The 22,172-nt window shown below is 39.7% G+C and overlaps 1 protein-coding gene across 1 annotated transcript; it reads left to right on the top strand.

Moving 5' to 3' along the window:
• The first annotated feature begins 1,969 nt into the window (after positions 1-1,969).
• On the top strand, positions 1,970-18,929 carry TRAM1 (translocation associated membrane protein 1). Its single transcript, XM_070747918.1, has 11 exons — positions 1,970-2,526; positions 5,620-5,683; positions 9,651-9,772; positions 9,909-10,025; positions 11,016-11,074; positions 11,387-11,471; positions 13,226-13,296; positions 13,873-13,977; positions 14,606-14,749; positions 16,888-17,045; positions 18,346-18,929. Exons 1-11 carry the CDS (start codon positions 2,404-2,406, stop codon positions 18,417-18,419), a joined length of 1,122 nt encoding a protein of 373 aa, XP_070604019.1. The 5' UTR covers positions 1,970-2,403; the 3' UTR covers positions 18,420-18,929.
• The last annotated feature ends 3,243 nt before the right edge of the window (positions 18,930-22,172 follow it).

The raw sequence follows: 22,172 nt of genomic DNA, 5'->3' as shown, positions 1-22,172 counted from the left end.
GCATCACGTGGCATCACATAATGTATCGTGATTTATTTTTTTTTTGCCTTTGCGGAGCTGTGATTGTTGTGGCCTGTGCATGATTCATCCGGCCCGCATGCTGCCAGTTTGATATCCCTGCAACTAATGCTAACTGAAAGAAAATGAAGATGTATTAGGCATTGTGGTCATTTTAAAAGAACAGATTTCCCACATTTCTTTAACTGACTATCGGGCATTGTCATAAAATGAATCTCCCTGTACTAGATTATCCTGACTTGCTACGGAAGTGCAATTTCCAAAATAGATCATTGCTGAGAGAAAGAACAAGCAAGAAATACAGGGGAAAGGTGAGTGTACAAACTCTCCTAATCAGAGATTTCTATGTACACGTCAGCTCCCAAACTAGTAGTTACTTCAGACAATTCTGCAGATCAAAGTCCATATATTTGGAGGGCAATGAAAGCTACTACTGTATAAAACTCCTTTCAAGTTGGGCCTCTGCTGGGACACTGAGTAAGCCCAAACTGTTTTGCTTACAAGTTCTAAGTTTAAAATTTTGCACAGTAAGGATATTAGTCTAGTCTACTCAGGTGTTTTCAGCTGGATTCATATACAAATGAGATGATTATTTTTTTAAAAAAATATGCAGCCTTATATATACATTTTTTTGTATTTATAGTTTATATATTATCTTACAATATTTTATAGTTTTACATCTTCATCCCACACTTTCTCTTAAACTTTCAATTATCAATCCAATCATATCACTTTTCCCATATTCCATAATAATCTGAATCTTTTTGTCCTTTAAGTTCTATTTGTAACTTGTCCATCCTTGCGCATTCATATATTTTTTTAATTATCAGATTCAGTGGGTATATTTTGGTTTCTCTAATATTGTGCATATACAGTACAATCCTAACAGTGGATGTGTGTATGTGTTTTATATATATGATGAGGCCAAAATAAGGCTGAAATAGATCTATCCTAGTCTCCCTTAATTTTCAAATTCAGCAAAACATGTGACACACTAAACAAATAATTCCCTCAACACTGTCAGACTTTCTACTAAATCTGCACTTCTATTCTACTAGTTTTTCTCATCATCCCTATCATCCTTTTCCTCCCACTTAGGACTGACTGTATGACTAACTTGTTGCTTGTATCCTAAGATTTTTATTAATATTGTTTCTTCATTGCTTATTTGACCCCTATGACAATCATTAAGTGTTGTACCACGATTCTTGACAAATGTATCTTTTTCTTTTATGTACGTTGAGAGCATATGCACCAAGACAAATAGCTTGTGTGTCCAATCACACTTGGCCAATAAAATTATATATATATAAAACATGTTAAATACTTATTATTTTTGTCATATTGCAATTTCAATATTCTTAATAAAAAGAGTTCTGGAGTGAATTCTACTGTTAACCCTACCACTTCTTGTAACCAGTTATGTATCCTAGTATTTCTTCACTTCCGGGCACAACCCCCATGGATGAAAGTAAGTCCCTTGCTCTTTTTTACATTTCCCACAGGTCAAATTTAAATTGCGGTATATCTTCACTAGTCTTGAGATTTAATTCTTATCCCGGATCTTAACAATAATTACTCTCCTCTGCAATGGCTTTTTGCATATTTTCTGAAACTCAAAGTAAGACAGGCTGGGATTTTTATTTGAAATCTTCCTGTAAGTCTCCCTTTCCAAGTCGACAGAAAGTTAACAAAAGAAAGGCACTTTTAGTGGTAAAACCTCTTGCTCAATAAAAGGGAAAAAAAGAAGAACTAATTATGTTGGGTGAATCTTAGGACCGGATTCCTCTAGATGTGTTCATACTGCAACTCTCAAAAATCAGCGGTCTAAGAATTCCTGTTTGGACAGCACCCTCTCCTGTCAATTCCTGTCTGACCGACAATGGGGGGGAAACTGCAGCTTCAGCAGACAACTGACGATCAAACCCACTCGGGAGGCGCGCGCTTCTCTGCAGCGCAGCCTTTTTGTGATTGGTCAACGTCCCTCCTGAACGTTGCAGTGACGCGCAAGGGGGCCGGGCAAAAGGACCACCCACTTTTCTCTACCGTTTACGCCCCCCAAGCTGTCTTCGCATCTTTGCCACGGCCAAGCAGCTGCGAGTTCCGGATTCGGCCCGCCCATCCGAAAGGGGGCGCTGTCGCCCATTCCCCGCGACCGCCTACAGGGAGCGAGGTCTCCTCCGTTTCGAGTTGAGGGGGGCAGGAAACGACGAGTGGCGGTTTTTTGCCCAACGCTGGAGCTGCTAGAGAGTCGCCCGAAAAGGCGGAGGCCAAGTTGGGCGGAGCGGCTTGCCTGGGCTTTCTTCTTTTCGGGCTCCGCAGCGGACACGCGAGGAACGGGACGGAGGGAGAAGCCGCCGAGCGGAGGCCGACGAGGGTCTCGCCATGGCGATCCGCAAAAAGACGAACAAAAACCCGCCCGTGCTCAGCCATGAGTTCGTCGTGCAGAACCACGCGGACATCGTCTCCTGCATGGCCATGGTGTTCCTCCTGGGGCTCATGTTCGAGGTGAGAGGCGGGAGAAGACGCTGGCAGGAGCTCGAGTGGCGGGCTGCCGGACCACCCCGTTGGGAAAGGCCGGGCGGAGATTAGCGGGGGATGCTGTTTCAGAGCGACACGGGCGGAAGGGTTACCACCAGGAAAGCCAAAACTGATCTCTAGGCTCGGAGCTTGAGTTGCAGTGGGGTGAACGTAGCGCCCGTGGATCGGTGGTATGTTTTAAATCTCTCCGCATCTGGATGCCCCCCGTAACCACAAACTGCTTGGCTGATTAGAAGGGGAGGAAAGCAATCATCTCGCTCGCAAATGTTCCTCGGAACTACCACCTAGTGCAGTGTTTCCCAACCTCAGCAACTTGAAGATATTTGGACTTCAACTCCCATAATTCCCCAGCCAGCATCCAAATATCTTCAAGTTGCCAAGGTTGGGAAACACTGACCTAGTGGCTAGTAGAGAGGAAGAGGCAAATAACAAGCGATCGGGTCCTACTCTATTGACTCCAGTGTGGAAAGGCAGCTTGGCTTGTCTGTCCTCCGGGTCGTATTAGCAATAGCATTTAGACTTAGATACCGCTTCGCAGTGCTTTTACAGCCCTCTCTAAGCGGTTTACAGAAAGTCGGCCTATTAGATTAGCATTTGGATTTATACAGTATACCGCTTCACGGTGCTTTACAGGCCTCTCTAAGCGTTTTACATAGTCAGTTTATTGGATTAACATTTAGATTTATATACCACTTCACAGTGCTTTACAGGCCTCTCTAAGCGGTTTACAGAGATTCAAGCCTATTGCCCCCAACAATCTGGGTCCTCATTTTACCGACCTGGGAAGGATAGGAAGGCTGAGTCAACCTTTGGTCAATCTGGTCATCTCGACCGTTCCTCTTATTAGTGGCCTGTTCTTGTCTGAAAAAAAGTGGGGGGCAGGTACGTCGCAATGACAGCAGCAGGGAATGGCGAAGAGCAGCTACCCAACTCAAAGGTTGCAACCATCTGCCGGCGGGGAACGGCGGGTTCCCTTCTCCACAGATAGGGCCTGTCGGGCCCTTGGTCCCTGTTGGTTAGAGCCTCGTCCGTGAGGGTCTCCCACCCATTGCAGCACCGTCAGTAGCAGCTGCAGTTGCCCTGGTGCGGCCGGGCTTAACATAACGCCGAAAGCCCGTTTGTATTTTACGCCCTTTTCCTGGAAATGGACCGAATGGGGTTTCGAACGTGCAGCAGCAGCAGCAACTTGCGATGCTGAGCTTCTCGTAACCGGAAAAGTGGGGAAGGGGGAGGAAAAGGGAGTTGCGTGAGGTGGGTTTGCTTTTTGTGTGTGTGCAGAAGGAGCCGTGTCCTGCACGCTTCGAGTGCCTGGTCTCGGATAGGGTTACGTGGCACTCGGAGCGAGAGAGCGCTCGGTGGCGGGGCGGTGTGTATGTGTGAGGGGGGAATTGGCCGCCTCGGCGATTTCGGGGCGGGAAGGGCCGGCAAGGGGTGAGGGGGGGGAGGCTGGAAGGCGAGGCGTCTCCCATTGCCGAAGCTAGAGTGAGGAGGAGAGGTGGGGGGGAGGAGAGAGAGAAGAGGCGTTGCCTTTTGTGCGTGCAGCCTGAGAACTACAAACCCCATGGGGCGTTGCGGCAAGCGACTCCTCCCCCTCCGTTTCGGGGGGAGGGAGGGGGGAAAAAGGTGAAATGGCTGGTGACGTGTAAACAGAGAGAGCCGTCCGCGAGGCACATACGAAGGGGCGGGGTTGGTTCCCGCCCCTGAGGGATGGTATGACACGTATCCAGTTTGGCCTTGTGGAACAGCTGGAGTGTGGAAACGGGTGCCGGAAGAAGGGCTGCAAGCGTTGCCCCCCACTTCCATACCTTGCTTTTCGGGGACCACAGCAGAGGCTTTGGAGCTTCCACCCACCCACGTTAGAACATTTGCTCCAGAAGATAATAGCAATAGCATTTAAACTAGTAGTTCCCAACCTTTTTTTAGCCAAGTCCCACCTAAGCATCTTTAAAATCCTGAGGCCTCTCTTCCCCATGACATATAATCCTTATTATTTAAAAAGTGAATTGCTCACGCTGAGGAAGCCTAAAAGGCCATTAACTAGGTTTAAAAAGGTTCCAATTGCCCCCCCTGTGGCCGTGGGCCCCACCTTGGGAACCAGGTATTTAGACTTATATACCACTTTATGGTGCTTTACAGCATTCTTTAAGTGGTTTACAGAGATTAAGCATATTGCTCCCAACAATCTGGATCCTCATTTTACCGCCCTTGGAAGGATGGAAATAAATAAAGGATTTAAATGGCGTAACTTTCATATTTCTAGTCCGGATCACTTTTACCTTACCGTGGAGAAAAAATATGCCTTCTTGAAAGGGGTGAAATTAGACTTTCGAGGAAGAATAGCAGGCTGTCATTTTGTGCTGAATAATCATTGGCTGGGGTCCCAAACTTCAAAAGGTTGAATATCCTGTGCATTGTATGAATTGGCTTTCAATTCAGGGTTTTTTTTCCTGAATGCAACCACTATGGTTAATGCAGAGTTCGGTGTTGTGCAAAACCAGGAAATTGGATTGAGTAAATCCAGTATTAAATCAATGATGGTTCAGGGTGAACTCAGCCATCTTTGTGTAAAATGTATTTAATCAGTATTATACTAATTTAGTTCTTCACTGTATGAACAAGAGATTGCAGAAGTCTGTTCAGTGGTATTTTTGCCAATATGCGATGTCCTAATGGATTTATCCTGATTAAATTTCTGATTGGCTAATGACTGCTTTAAGAAGGCTTTTATAGTTGAAAATAATAATTTGATAGCAGAATTACCATTAATACAATTACATTATTTAGACAACTGTATTTTACAGCTTATTTGCCAGACTATACTGTAGTTTCCTTCCAGGTAATGAGCAATGAAGTTTACATTCTTCCCATTGAGCTTCAAACAAACAACAATAGCAAGCAGGCTAACCCCCAGAAAATGCCAGAATGCTTATTTGCAATTGCCAGTCATCCTTTATTTTTTACTCTGCCTAGTTCATTATTCTTCAGTCTGTTAAATGTATTTTTCAGATATATGAAAGAATATAGATGTTCCTATGATTTATTCAAATTGTTTTATTGCAGGTTACAGCCAAAGCAGCTGTTGTCTTTGTTACACTTCAGTACAATATTACCATTCCTGTTACAGGTAATCTTCTAATGAATGTTTGGGTATTTGTCTGCAATATTATTGTCCACCAGGAACATATTGTATCTTGAATGGTAACCAAATGTGAATGACATACAGAAGCAACAGCAGAAATGTTTAGTGGGTGGACCACAGAAGTGGTTTAGCTATCTAATTATACTGTTTCAATTCTGTATCAGTGCTGTTTGAAAGGCTCTCATTTTTTTATTCTTCCGTTCTGCTCATTCTTCCTCTCATTGATGAAGATTTCATCTTTTTCTTCTTGGTTTGTAGAAAATATGAATTAGTTCTTTCATCAAAACAATAAAATATGGTTTGTCTATATTCTTTACCTTATGGTAAGATGGGCAGCCAATAATTGATTGATTGATTGATTGACAGACAGAAAGACTATAAAAACTCAATGCCATAATTTGATCCAAATTTATAATTTTGACTTGCACTTGGTGTACAAGCAAATCTTTGCCAGTCCCAACAAAATGACATTTTTGCATACTGCAAATTTAGAAGGAATCAGTTTTCTAGAAGAGGAACTACAATCGTACAAACCCTATAGTTTACATGGTATGAAACTATGGTTTGGCATCTGCTTTGCATCCCCTAAACTTTCTATAACACAAACTGCTAAATGTTCCGAAAAGATATGGACTTCCCTTCTCTTTCTTATTTCAAAAGAACTCCCATGATGAGTTTATTTATAATATAGTCATGTCCTCCATTTTAAAAGAACTTTTAAAACTATTTTTTGTATCAAAAGTATGTCGTAATAATATATTACTTGTTTACTTTTGAGCTAAGAGGTGAGCAGACTCTGGCCAACTGGAGACCTGGTTCAGTGCACCATGAGCCAGATGACCCTGTTTTCTGTGTTCATTCAGCCTCCCTGTTGCATCAGTGGTCAGCCAGCTAATTGCCAATGAAAAGAGAAGGGCAGATCTAAGGCAGAGGCCAGATGTTGGCAAATCAACTTGGGAATCCCTATGAACCAGTGGTCCCCATACTACGGCCCGCGGGCCGGATGCAGCCCGCTGAGGCTATTTACCCGGCCCGCAGCAGCGTGCAAGATTTTACCATATAATATACTAAGTTCCCGAATCTCCCCTCCACTCTGCTGCTGAGCGTCTGGCGGCGGCAAGGAAGAGGAAAGCCAGGGGGCGGGGAGGAAAGCACCCTATGGCAGAGCAGCAACAGTTCCTCTCCCTAAAGGCGAGAAAGAAATTGGCCAATTGCTTTCCTCCCCGCCGCCTGGCTTTCTGCCTCCTCTCCAGACACTCAGCTGCAGACCGTCTTGGTCCCTCCAGTGCCGGTTTTTTTGCTTTTTTTTTTTTTTTTTTTTGCATCGGTGAAGTTTGCGCGCGTTTGGGCACTTTTGGTGTTGGGGGGGTCTGCTGCGGAGAGGGAGAGAGAGAAAGAGGGAGACATAGAAAGGGAGTGAGAGAGAAAAATAAAGCAAGAAAGATAGGGAGAGAGAGAGCGGGAGAGTGCTCCTTTTTTGCTTCTTCACTGCCCCGCAGGGAGCCTGGAAGCCCTGCAAGAGCGTCTGGAGGGGGCAGTAAACAATTTATCAGGACCCCTCGCGCACTAACTTATTAACGGCCACACCGTCCCGGCCAGGCGACGGGGAGGCCCTCCGATGCTTGCCCGCTGCCCAGGCCCCGCGCTTGGAGCCGGGGGCGACAGGCCTAGCCTCGGCTTACTTGGCCCTGGCACGGCCGAAGCGCGGGGCAGAGTAGGCGGCAGCTGCTTCAGGCCCGCCCCCGAGCTGAGCTTCCTTTGGCTTCCTTCGAGGCAAAGCTGCAAAGCTCACCTGCCGCCTCGAAGGAAGCCAAAGGAAGCTCAGCTCAAGGAGGACCGGCTGTTGGTCCCTTGAAGCTGCCGCTGCCCACTGCAGAGATCCCTTCGCCCGAACGGAGGCGGCGACGGCGGGCTCAAGGGACCAAGAGCCGGTCTTTCTCGGCGCTGAATTGTTGCAGCCTCTGAGTCCTCCTCCGGCCAAAGGGATCTCCTCGGGGAGAAAGGAAGGAAGCCAAAGGAAGCTCAGCTCAACGAGGACCAGCTGTTGGTCCCTTGAACCCGCCGCCGCCGCCTCCGTTCGGGCAAAGGGATCTCCGCAGTGGGCGTTGGTGGCGGTGGCAGCTTCACGGGACCAACAGCCGGTCCTCCTTGAGCTGAGCTTCCTTTGGCTTCCTTCCTTTCTCCCCGAGGAGATCCCTTCGCCCGGAGGCGGACTCAGAGGCTGCAACAATTCAGCGGCGAGAAAGACCGGCTCTTGGTCCCTTGAGCCCGCCGCCTCCGTTCGGGCGAATGGATCTCTGCAGTGGGCAGCGGCAGCTTCAAGGGACCAACAGCCGGTCCTCGTTGAGTTGAGCTTCCTTCGGCTTCCTTCGAGGCGGCAGGTGAGCTTTGCAGTTTTGCCTCGAAGGAAGCTCAGCTCGGGGGCGGGCCTGAAGCAGCCGCCGCCTACTCTGCCCCGCGCTTCGGCTGCACCGGGAGCTCTGGTGGGCGCGGGGCAGCAGGGCAAGCCACAAAGGTGGCGCAGCGTGGGTCAAGCGGGAGGGCACAGCAGTAGTCGTAATGCGGCGGTGGGGCGGTTGGCTGCAAGGCGGCGGCGGCGGCTTGATGTGTTGCAGGACGCCGTACATTGCTGCGCTGGGCATGGGGCTGGCACCTCCGTCCTGGGCCAGCCAGCGGGCCAGTGCCAGCGCCAGCAATGTACTGCGACCCGACGTCAGTGCCACCGTCTTGGGAGCCTCTGCTTGCAGCCGACTGCCCCGCGGCGTGTTGCAGGGCAGAAAAAGAAGGAAGAGAGAAGAAAAGGAGAGAGAGAGAGAAAGAAAGCAAGAGAGAGAAGGAGAGAAAACAAGTGAGGGGGGAGGGAATGTGAGAGAAAAATGAGAAAATGATGGAGGGAAAGAACGAGGGAGAGGGAAAAAAACAAATGAGAAAGAAGGAAAAAAAGGGAGAGGGAAGAGAGAAGTGGGAGGGAGGGAGGGAAAGAAGGAGAAATGGCAGGAAAAGGAAGGAAGGAAAGGAGGAAGGAAGGAAGAAGAAATGGAGGGAACAAAGAAGGAAGGAAGAATGAAATGAAGGGAGGGGGCGGAGGAAGGAAGGACTTTTTTGGGCGGGGGGTGTAAATTTTTAAAAAATTTTCGCAACATACATTCAACCAATACAATGTACCATCTAATTTTCCCTGAATAAAATGCGGTATTTTGTCAGTAACTAATATCAATCATCAAAAAAGTTGCAAAAGTTTTTTTTTCTAATGTTGTCATCCAGGTACATACTTTTCTTTTCATTAAATTCCCTCCTTAATGTTCCTTCAAGAAGTACAACACCAATTATATTTCTAACTTATTAATCATTATGCCAAAGTGCTTCCTTCTTTATATATTTTTCTATAAATATTTTATACATTTTTCTATAAACCAAGAAAACCTTGTTTAGCCAATCAGATGTTAACAAAAGAAAATTAAAAACAAAACATAAACATGTATGAATTTCAGTCTTCTTGCCCCTCCTCTAAATAGTACATTCCCATTTTGTTTTTTAATGTTAAAATAAGGTATGTGCAGTGTGCATAGGGATTTGTTCATAGTTTTCTTTATAGTCCGGCCCTCCAACAGTCTGAGGGACAGTGAACTGGCCCCCTGTGTAAAAAGTTTGGGGACCCCTGCTATGAACCATCAGTGATCTGCAGATCAGGGTTTAGGAATCACAGCTTAACTTAAATATATTTGTTTGCTAATGAACTTTTGAATTTAAATTTTGGACAGGAAGATAGTGAAAATCTGATCAATGTCAGTATTTTAAACTATTGCCTGGGTTGGTTTTCCTCTCCTACTACTGTTTTGTACTGGATTGGACTACAAAAATAAGATTAGATAGGTTTTTGATTGCTGATGAAATTTGGATGAGGCTGTTTAAAACAAATGCATTCTTAAATATTGTTCTTTTTTCCTCTCAGAAAACCAGCCTACAGAAACAGTGACATTATATCATTATGGTATCAAAGATCTGGCTACTGTTTTCTTCTACATGCTAGTGGCAATAATCATACATGCTGTTATTCAAGAATATGTGTTAGATGTAAGTATTGTTTGTTAGAATAATAATGGGCACTGCCACAGTAGAAGTTGATTGATTGCATTATGGACTTTTGATATATATATGACATGTAACTTACTATCTTAACTATCAATAATGAGATCACTTTTTTCTTTAGAAAATCAACAGGCGAATGCACTTTTCCAAAACAAAACACAGTAAATTCAATGAATCTGGACAACTCAGTGCATTTTACCTTTTCTCTTGCGTCTGGGGAACAAGCATTCTTGTGTCGGTGAGTAAGTCATAGGAAGATATATAATGGAGAATGTTGCTTTGAAAATAGTCATCACATCAAAAATGTTTTTCATTTTCTTTATAATTTTCTTTTGAGTCATTAGTTTTGTTCTTTGATAATGGATTGCTCAAAGTATCATTGTTAAGTTTTCCAGAAAAAATTGTAAGTTCACAGTGTCATTCATTTTATTGCTTAAAGGGAAAGTCAAAGATAAATAATATACTAATAATGGCTGGTCTTATTGGCTGCAGTGTACAAGTGAAAAGATTGAAGGAGGATCAATACCTGGGGCAGTAGATACCAAAGTTTAAAATGCTAAACCTAGAATGCAATATGTATGTAATGCTCAAAAAAATAAAGGAAACACTTAAACAACAGAATATAACTCCAAGTAAATCAAGCATCTGTGAAATCAAACTGTCCACTCAGGAAGCAACACTGATTGACAATCAATTTCATTTGTTGTCAGCACATTCAAACTTTGTACAGTATAAAGTATTCAATGAGAATATTTCATTCATTCAAATCTAGGATGTTTTATTTGAGTGTTCCCCTTTATTTTTTGAGCAGTGTATTTAAAATATGCTGCTAAATGAAATTATTAAGTGGGTATGATAGTTGGGCTGTATAAGTTATCAATTTATTTGTTAATGAGGACTTGCCAGCCAAGATACACTTGTGTCTAAGAAAAGTTCTCAGATAGTTTTTATAGTAAAAGAAGGAGTTCACATTTTGTTGATGTTGTCTTATATGCATCTGGCATTAATTTGAGCTTTATGAAAAATGCAGTTCACATAAAACTGTTTGCTTCTCTTTCTTGAATTTAGAAGCACTTTTAAAACGAGGAATCACAGTTCCGTTTGAGGCTTGCTAAGTAATTAAACTCAAGATTTCTATGTCAGCCTTCCATGATATTGGCCATGCTTAGAAAGAGATTAAGCAACTTTATAGGGCATTGGACTAATATTTCCTGTGTCTTATTTTCAGGAAAACTATGTATCAGATCCAACATCACTCTGGAGAGACTACCCACACACATCAATGCCGTGAGTTATTTTAATTAAGATTTAATTAATTAATTTAATTAATAATTTCTTGTTTTATCTCACCTGACTTTTGTAATTATTAAAATAATCATCTACTTAATTATGTATAAAGATATCTCGTATTTTCAGGCAAATAACATAACTTATTTTATAAACAATGCATCTAGAATAACCCTTGTTATCCCATTAGTTTGTAGGTGCTCCAAAACATTGCAAATATTACTCCACTGTAAAAACTTAGATCAATAATGTTTTTCTGATTGATATAATCAGTACATTTTAATTTTGATTTTTACATGTTGTATTCTGCAGGTTTCAAATGAAGTTCTTTTATATCTCACAGATGGCATACTGGTTTCATGCCTTTCCAGAATTCTATTTTCAGAAGATAAAAAAAGTAAGATTGCATGAAATACCTTGTCCATAAGCTTACAAATTAAATGCATAAATAATAAATATGGTTATCCTGACATGAAAAAGCAGAATTTTGTTTAAGGGATTTGCAAAGAAAAGTACCTTTGAAATTTAGTTGCTCATAATCTGAAAAAAATGTCAGAGAGCATGTAAGGTTTGATATGTCACTTCAGACTCTTGTGCTCATGTCCTACTTATTGAAGATTTTGCTTCAGCCAATCCAAATCTGCCTCTCTTTTCCCTGCTCCTGCAGCCAGTTTGAGCAGCTTCTCATATTGAGAAATAACATCTGATTAGTTTGAAACAAAGGTCTTCAAATTTGGCAACTTTAAGACTTGTGGACTTCAACTCCCAGAAGTCTGTGAGTTGAAGTCCACAAGTCGTAAAGTTGTCAAGTTTGGGGACCCCTGATTTTAAGGAACCTTCCACAATTTCTTCTTTTAAGATTCTGGTTTAACATTATGTCTCTTCCCCATTCTCATATATTCCCATATTCTGTTTTGGACTGTTGCAGTAAGAGATGTTACAGTTACCGTATTTTTCGGAGTATAAAATGCATTGGAGTATAAGACGCACCTTAGTTTGGGGGGAGGAAAATAGGGAAAAGTATTTGCTTATCAGGTATTCATCTGGCTAGCATCCTTAGTCTGGTCAGCTTCAGCACATTATTTTATCCCCTTGTTCAGGGCTTAAAAAAGTTTATTCTGAGAGAGTAACAATGAAAGAGCTTGCAAGCGGGTAAGAGCTGTGAACATCATTAGCACCTGGTTAGGGCTGGAAAGAAACATTTGGAGCAAGTTAGACCAATGGAATAAACCTGCAAAGACTTAGGGCTTGGAAAACGTTCTTGGCAGAGAGTAACAACGAAAGAGCTTGGGAACATTAATAGCACCTGGTTAGGGCTGAAAAGAAACATCTGGATCAAATGAAAACAAGGCAGGGTTTGGAAAACATTCATGGCAGAGAATAATAATGAAAGAGCTTGCAAGCCGGTAAAAGCTGGGAACATTGTTAGCACCTGGCTTGGGCTGGAAAGAAACATTTGGAGCAAATGGGAATGAAAAACAAATCAAAGACTTAGGGCTTGGAAAACATTCTTTGCAGAGAGAAACAATGAAAGAGCCTGCAAGGTAAGAGCTGGGAAGATCATTAGCAGATAGTTGGAGCTACATTCAGAGTATAAGACACACCCAAATTATCAGCCTCTTTTAGGGAAGAAAAATGTGCGTCTTATACACCAAAAATACCGTAAGTTATAAATTGACCTATCGTGGAACTTTTGTGAATGGGCAATATGATAATTTATTTTAATAAAGCATTTTGGCTGAGACATGAATAAATAAATAATTACAGCTTAGCATGTTATATATACCCTGTCATGGTGTCCTGTTAAAGTGTCCTTTTTAAAGACCACTACATAAATTAAACAGGTTATTTTTTGGCACTAATGAAATAGTTAAGTGTTTCATACCACTAACAAATATGGAATATTCTATTAAAAACAAAAGCAAGTAAAATGATTTATTGATCAGACAGTTTTGTGGTAAATTGTTGACTTTAATATTTTTTCTAAGTGTTAAATAATGGAGAACAATTCCTATAATTTGCAGCCAGCATATTCTGCAACCTTTGGAGCTAGCAATTGGAGAAGGATATAGATAAGAAATACAATTATGAAAGCTAATTGAATATGATAAGAATTCTTGGATAATTCATAAGCTTGCATCTCTTTTATAGGAAGACATTCCTCGCCAGCTTGTTTACATTGGACTATATCTTTTCCATATCACTGGAGCTTATCTGTTAAAGTGAGTAGCATTGTTATTTTGCTGGGGAAGAGAGTCTAGTAATTTGTACAATCCAATCCAATAATTTGTCATGAATAAAGTTTTTAAAATGGTGCCTCCAATGATGCTTTAAAGATTATCTTGCAATGTTTCCTGTAGTGTAATTTAGAAGAAAAAATAAGTCATAAATGCACATATCAATTTCAATATGTAACCAATGTTTAGAAGGATTCCATCACACATTTTAATAGATAACATGGCAATAACAAAGGTCTCTAGAAAGAGAGAATCCATTTTGGGAAACTACTGCCTTCCTTACCATGCAAATAGATATATTGTATTTTATATTATTTAAGCCACCCTGAGTCCCATGGGATTGGACAGCACATAAATAAATTAAATTAAACATGTTTTTCTTTACACAACTCGAAGGATGACACAACAGCAGTTTCTATCCTTGAGTTGAGTTGAGAATTTAATGTTGGTATTCTATCATAAATGTACCAAATATTCTCAAGATCCACTTTTATGACAAACAGTTCTAAAGGTCTTTTGTTTTTTGCCAATTAACATCTGGTGTATTCTTTTTTTATACAGTTTGACCCATCTTGGTCTTGTTCTTCTTGTGTTACATTACTTTGTGGAGTTTCTGTTCCATATCTCCAGACTTTTTTACTTCAGTGATGAAAAACACCAGAAAGGGTACGTGCTTCTATTGTCACATCTCAAATATGCTATCTCTCACATTATAAACGTTGTATAGCAATATTGTTCATATTTAGTTAATACTTGCTGCATGGATAAACACATATGTATATTGCATATAACAATTCAGTGAATATTACCTACTTTTTAGATAAATCAATGATGTATGCTGTATGTCATATATTAATAGCTGTGCTTATATGAGCTTTTTGTTCAAAATAGAATTAAACACGATTTGTATATTCATTTACATGCAAGGACCTCAAATGTGTTTATTTTAAAGGATGATCTTGATAAGTCCCTACCTAGGAATATTCATATAGAATATATCCCCTCAACTGAAGAGTATACAATAGCCTTTCCAGTAGAGTATACAATAGCCTTTGTGCTTTATTTTTCATTCAGGGATAGCAATGTTGTATCAAATCCATGCCAGAGCTCAATAGCATCATATACAGAAGAATCTTTCCTTATATGTTTCAAAAATGTTTTATCTTAGCAGGCAGAATTATTCACTCAGAAAACTTAGTATATAATGTGTATAAATATCTGAACTGAAGATTTGAGTAACACAATTGGTAGATGAATTCTGATAAATCATGTATCTCTTATTTCTTCCTGCTAGGTTTACATTGTGGGCTGTTCTTTTTGTTTTGGGAAGACTCCTGACCTTAATTCTTTCTGTCCTTACTGTTGGATTTGGCCTTGCTAGAGCAGAGAATCAAACTTTGGATTTTAGTACTGGAAACTTTAATGTGCTACCAATCAGGTATAACACAGATATATTTTCATGGAGCATATAATATTAAAACAAAATAATTAAAAATTATTTTCAGAGAGATTTGTCTTGAACTCATTGCTTGAGAAATCTGTTGTCTTTGTTAGGAATATTGGGTATATTATTAGAAGAAAGAAAATGAATATTTAAAATACCTTTTACTATATTTTACAAATTCTTTTGTCATTTTTATGATGCTTTAAAAACATAATTTTGCTAATCTGGACTTGCATGAATCACCTAGGGGGCAAAACTAAATTGTAATGGTCCAAATTAGCACATGCTAGCTAATTGTGCCATCTGTTTTGAATTAGAATACATAGGATAATAATTATATGATACAAGTAGTCCTTGATGTGACTATTTGTTTAATGACTATTCAAAGTTGCGATAAGACTGATCTTCACACTTACGTTCATCGCAGTCAAACACTTGATTGCAATCAGGTTGCTGGGAAGCTGGTTAACAACACTTGCAGTATCATACAGAGACATAATCACTGTTTGCAACCAGTTTCCTACAGGCAAAGTCAGTGGAAAGCCAGTGGATGATCCCAGGTTCAGGGTTCAGGGTCATGTAATGTCTCATTTAATGACCATGGTTAAGTTGCTTAATGATCAACAAAAGTTATAATTGGGAGCAGTCCTGTCACTGCACCAATTAATGATAAACTATTGTAAATTAAGAGCCATTTGCAAGTTCATGGTTACCAAAATATTTAATAGTAGGCACCATGGTTAAAAGTCAGTGTAAAAATATATTCTTTTGGCATATTCCAGTAATGGTGAACCTATAGCATGTATGCCACAAGTGGCACACAGAGTCATATATTGGAGGGCACGCGAGGCATTGACCTGTGTCAGCTCCAGTGTGCATGCATGCGCTGGCCAGCTGATTTTCAGCCTTCACCCTCCATAGGCTTCAAGGAAGCTTCTCTGAAGCCCTGGAGTGTGAAAAACGGGCCAACAGGCAGACTTGAAGTTTGGAAAAACAGATTTTCAGTTTTCCCGTTGTGCTGTTTTTTTGCACTCCGGGGCTTAAAAGCTTCCTTGGAGCCTCTGGAGTAAGAAAAACAATACAATGAGCAAACCAAAAGTCCATATTTCTGAATTTCCGGTTTGCCCATTTGTCCGTTTTTTTCATCATCCCAAGCTTCAATGTCCACAGGTGCGAGGGGGGGGCTATGCACATGTGCAGGGGCAGTACGGGAGTGCGTGGGGGGAGAAAATGGGTGTGGGTACCTGCACTAACATGTGCGCGTATGGGTATGGGTACCTGCACTAGCATTCTTAGCATGCAAACCAAATTTTTTTTTGCCATAACTGGCATATTTTCCCCTTTAACAACTTTCCTGGAGGCACCAACTCTTGCTAGGCTCTGTATTTGTATTTTTAACACATGAAAAAAATCTGTAATTAAGCTGCGGGCTTCACATTTCTTAATCTTAATCCTGGCACTAAATTTACAGTATTTTGATTTTTTTTCAATGTTATGTTTTAATAGTTCAATTACTGTTTTATAGTAGGGAGAGAGTGACTGTTTAGTGCTGTCTCATAATTTAGAAAGTATAAAAAGAAGAGGAGAAATACCAGTAAGATGCTTGATGCTCACTTTCAGAGTAAACTCATTTATTTTTTTTTTAATTACAGAAGACTGTATTTGCAGTCTTTTGCATGCTATCACAATATTTTCTATTCTTCAAATATTGTGCTGGCATTTATCTAGCCACATGATTTGATCTCTTTCAGAGGATATAGTAAAAATGGTCTGCAGAATGCAAGACTGATGTGCCCTAGGTTAAATAATTATATATGATTTTCTGATCCATAGCATCCTAATTTAGTTGCTGCATAGAAACATGCTGTGTGGCATTTTTTTAAAATGATTATTTATTTAATTTTACTTATATGTCACATAAACCTATAGGACTAAGGGCGGCTAATATATGTATTGCTATTCATGATCTTTCTTTTGCTAATCCACCAATATACCAAATTGTTTACACTAGTGACAAGCAAATTAAAGATTAGTAGCTTTCCAGAAGCATTTTCTTAAAAGAAACAGTTTTTCTAATTCTTTCTATCTCTGGATCATCAGGAATTCTGATATTCTATATCTGGTCTTTATAGAATCAGTGTGCTGGCGTCAATCTGTTTAACACAGGCCTTTATGATGTGGAAATTTATTAATTTCCAATTAAGACGGTGGAGAGAACATTCCTCACCTCCTCAGCCAGTGAAAAAGAAGTTTATGACAACAAAAGGCAAGCCCTCGAAAAAAGAAAGAGGTTTGTATTTTAATGATTTCTGTGTATTTTTGGCAGAAGTAGAAAAGGGAAGCAGTTGTTTGCACAATAGGGAAACTATAATGATGTGGTTTAATCTGATAAAACAAGTTCTCTAATATAAGTCTGCAACACATCATTGGGCAGGCATATTTTGGCTAACTAAAACTCACTCAGTTACTGTTCAAAGATACAACTTTGCTGAACAACCCAGCTTGCAAAGTTGTGGCCGTTGCATCATTCCTGTGGCTCGTGTGAATGGATACTGGGCAACTGACTTGCCATTACAATGGTTGCAGTGCCTTGTAGGCGTGTGGTCACCATTGGCAAAATTACCTGCTGGCTTCCCGTAACGAAAGTCAATTGGGAAGCCAGCAGGAGGTTGCAAGTCAATCACTCACTCTCCCATAGCACCCACCCCATGGTGCTTACTCTTCTTCGACAGGGCCAACATGCAGCATCACCACCACCACACACACATACACACACCTTCCTCACACATACGCACACCAACCTGCTTGTTTGCCTGGAATTCCTGTGCGTGTTGTCATCATGTCAGGTCCTCATTTAACAACCCACGTGGTTCTGGGGTTATAGCAATCAGGACTGCAAGGATTACCAAGAGTAAACAGTGATCACCTGAATGTCACACTTTATGCCTGCATCTCGTAATCACAGAAATTCCAATCCCAGTTGCCATAATAACCCAAGGACTACCTGTATTTCCTAGGCAGCTCACAAACTGACTATTATGCACATTTCTTCATAGAGTACTAGTAGTTGGCTTGGCCTATCTTGTTACATATTTGACCTTGGGAATGAAAAAAAGGGGAAGAGGGATTTGGGCAAACCTATTAAGTTCTTCAAGTGAAATCTAGAATAGAATACAGGGTCAGAGAGGGAAAAATGCATTGCTATATCAGAAAATAGGAGTGATGGTCCTGCATGCCTTCAGTACAATTGCTGAGAGAACGTTACCACATAGAGGGAGAACTGATGAGCTGTATTCTCCCCAAAAGGACCTGCTTCCTCCCTTTCTCAAATATTCTAAAGTGGCAGAATATGATTCAGCAATCGTTTTGTGGTTAGAGATGAAAATGAATACCATTTTAAAATAGGCCAGTAAAAATCTCTGGATATTATACTGTTAAAGCATCTATGAGAAACATTTAGGATGTGCTTGAAGCTTCTTCCCCTGAATTAATTTTAAAGCTCTCTTTTAAAATGATTTAAATCTTCATAATCTATGGGCTTGGGATCCAAAGGAAAGAGTTAATTGTGTTTGTTTGTTTTTTATTTTTAGAAAATGGAATCAATGGAACATTAACCTCAAATGGAGCAGACTCACCTCGCAACAGAAAAGAAAAATCATCTTAAAACAGAACTTTATTAAATTAATTGACTAATATCCCCAAAGAGAACTGCTTTTTACTTGGAAAGTCCTTCAGCACCATAGTTCCTACTGTTAACAAAAAATATAATAAAATTAATGCCTTTTTGATTATTGATATCACAATGTTTTTTATTTTTATTTTTAAATGTTTAAATGGAAAAGGCCACTTAATTTTTGCAGCTATAAAAATCTTTTTGAGTATTAATGAAAATTCACTTTTAAAACCAGTACAGTAATACAATTTGCCATTCCTTATACTTTTATAGTGATTGAATTTAATCTATTTGAATATGATGTTAGGACAATTTTGTTTTAAAGGAGAAGTTAAGGTTAAAGTTGTACTATTTTTTAGCCATTCTCTAATATTTAGGCTTATATTTTGAAATACAGCTTGGAACAGACTTTGTAAACTGCCAAAACAATCAATTTTTTGTAGATAATATCTACACTGATTCAAGAAATTCCCTTATTAAAACACAGTTGACTGATCAAAATGTTGCTGTGTATGCATTTATCTAGGAATCTCTTGTGCAATTGTGGATTTAGTAAGTTGTTTAGGAAGTAACTGAATGGGTGGCCAGCCAGGGAGGACTTACCGCCTCCCAGTCTGTTGGAGGGTCAGAGTAGACATTCCATGACATGCTTAGAAATTTTCAGACTTTGCAAAGTTTAAAGGTGGAAATGGGTCATGAAGCTGACTACTGTTACTCTCACCTTTAAAATCTAAACAAGATCTGAAAACTGCTAAAAATACTCTTATTGAAATTCCTTTTCAAAGTAGCAGCACTTCAATAGCGTAGTTTGTGGAAGGAGAGATTTTGAGGGGGGGAAATGGAAGAAGTTTTCTGGAAATCATAATTTTTTCTTCGAATTTCAGAAATGTAATGGTGATGACCATCCTTATGAAGTTTATAGATTCGCAATCCTAATCTAAGAATATGAATAGTTAGTTAACCAATCAAATACAACTTGTATGGAATTCAAAATAATATTGTGTCTTTTATTGTTTGTTATTATATTCAAAACTAGCCTATCCTTTTGGAGCGCAAGGCATTGCATTGCAAAATCTCATATTTTCCTTACAACAGCTCTTCAAGATAGTGATGTGGCTGGCCCAAAGTTATCCCACGAGTATTATGATCTGTTTGTGATCTGAACGTGGGTTTCTCCAGACCCATGACTACACTTAAACGATTATTCCACAAGGGTTATGATGATTGTTTCTCAGCTTTTTTAATTATAACTGATATAACTGAAGAAGAGAACAAAGAAATGGCAGTGGCTACAAAATTATAACTTTTCTTCCTAAGCTGATGAAAGAAATACTACTTGCAACCTCAAACATTTTTGCTCTCAATTGTAAAGGAACAATGTGGGAAGCTTACTTGAAAGTTCCTATCCCTATACTGTGAAATACTTTCGTTGGCCCAGAAAGTGTTGCTGTTATTGGACATTTGGCACAAATTTATAAATTAGATAAATATGTCGTTTATAAAATTGCTTCTAATTTTCTATATTGTACCATTATATTGAATAAGGCAAACCTAACAAAAAATATAATGAGACTAAATAGTCTATATAGTGTTAACAATTTGATATTACTAGATGGAGCCAAGATTCTTGAATAAGCATCGTTGTTGTTTTTTTAACTGGTAGCTAAAGGAGTCATCTAATCATTAGTAATGCCAGCTTTTTTATGGGTCAAGGTTAACAAAAAAGCTGAGTCCTTGGAATAGCTATTGGGTAGAATGTAGTAGATAAGTTTCAACTTCACAGTTTAAAAGTGGCTGCTTAAATGGAAGTGAAAAATACATGATTTCAAGAGTATAGTAATTGTAAAACATGCTCAAAAATTATCATCTTTTTCTTGTAATTCTGCTCCAGATTATGGCTGATTGTTATCAATATGATAAAAATAGATCTAATCAAACTAAAATCATTTTGGGGAGAAAAGACAAAATATTGTACAATACCCCCAAAAAACTAAAGAATGGAATGTTATCTTAAAGTAAGTAAAAATTGCTTGATGCCTAACTAATCAAAATCTATTTTTATGGAAATAAAGAAGAATCACAAAGTTCCCCTTTTCTGTACAAAAGTAGTGCATTTATCATAAATGAGTTTGGGATATCCAATTTTCTAAGCAGCTGAAAAGCCATTCTCTTGTTTAGAAGTGTTTCTCTTCTGTCTGTTTATTCTCTTAACAGTATTGTCTGTTTATCCAATACTAATCCTTTGAACCAGATTTCCCTGCCTTGTAACCAAGATACAAAGGGCTTTGACAGCAGTACTTTCCTGTTGTTGGATTTAGGTGTGTCTGTTTTCTGAAAAAGTCCTTACCTTGAATAATTGGATTATGTAGCTGATTTGCATTATGTGTGAGCTTTGTATCCAGATACTTTCAACTTCCTTTTCTACTTGAAATGAAAATGGACTACGGTAGAGCTAATTTTAGCTATATTTTTGTTTGTTTTATGTTCTTTCTTTTGCTTAATATTTTTCTTCTTTTCTGTATTTACCATGGTATTGTTTATCTTGAAAAGGAATAGAGTGATGGATATTTATAGTCAAGCTTTTTTCCCCCAGACAAATAGCAAAGAAATGAAAAGCCACAGATTACATTTCTTTATTTAACTCTATGCCACATTGCTATATTTTTGCGCTGGAAATGGAAAAGTTAAAAAAAGTTACATGCTGAGCTGAGATTAAGAAAACGTTATGGTGGCTTCTGTTTCTCAATAAAGAACACTGTCACACTTGGAAAGCTTTGATTATGGTGAATGGTTTGTATGTGGCAGTCGGTATCAAAGCCATAACTTTAACATTGAAATGAAATTTCAGTCTTGTGCCAACTCTGGAAAGTTGATTTGACAGATTTAGATATTTGGCAGGCAAAGTAATGCTATCAGTATTCCAAGTGCACCCATTGAAAGCAGAACTCCGAGGCAGGTAGATTCCTCAAATAACAGTTTATTATTGGATACATCATATTGGCACAACTGGGAAAACTGACTCTGAAAGTTCCCATGGTTTTCATCTAATTAAAAGGAGAAAGTTTTCTCTTCTCAAGTCATCAGTCACATTGTTCAATAGAAGTGCTGGCCAGTTGCTTGGTTACTTCACTCCTCTCCCAGCCACCTGTTGGAATGACCTTGGTTCTCACTGGAAAGCTTTTTGTTTTGACTGCAAAGTCCCAGTTAACTATTCCCTCATCCCTATCCCCTCTTCTGCCTTGTGGCAACCCTGAAGCCACAAAGATGACTTCAGACAGGTTCACTTCAGGATTGACAAATGCTTACTTATATTGGAGGGAGGGAGGATTTCCTGCAGCTAATCGAATAATACATCTTTTAAAACTAAAAGAAAAAAAATGTAACTAAAAATTGATTAGATTGTAATATTAGAGATGAAAAAGAAAGATTGAGGAGAGGAGACATACAAAAGCATACAAAAGCAAAAACATGTACAAAAAGAACTCAAAATATTGTGAGAAAATACATGCCCCAAACTCAGCATGATACATATATGCAGCAGGAAAATCTGACTGGATTAAGCATTTATGCTTCACTGGCTACCAATTAGTCTCCGGTCACAATTCAAGGTGTTGGTTATCACCTATAAAGTTCTACATGGCTTAGGGCCTGACTATGGGACCGTCTCATAGAAACATAGAAGATTGATGGCAGAAAAAGACCTCTCCTGCCACATATCTCCCAGAGACCTATTGGATTGCACAA

Source organism: Erythrolamprus reginae, chromosome 3, assembly GCF_031021105.1.
Source record: "Erythrolamprus reginae isolate rEryReg1 chromosome 3, rEryReg1.hap1, whole genome shotgun sequence".
NCBI classification, from domain to species: Eukaryota; Metazoa; Chordata; class Lepidosauria; order Squamata; family Dipsadidae; genus Erythrolamprus; species Erythrolamprus reginae.
The sequence above is the reverse complement of the archived record's forward strand: the minus strand, read 5'-3'. Positions and strand labels throughout refer to the sequence as shown.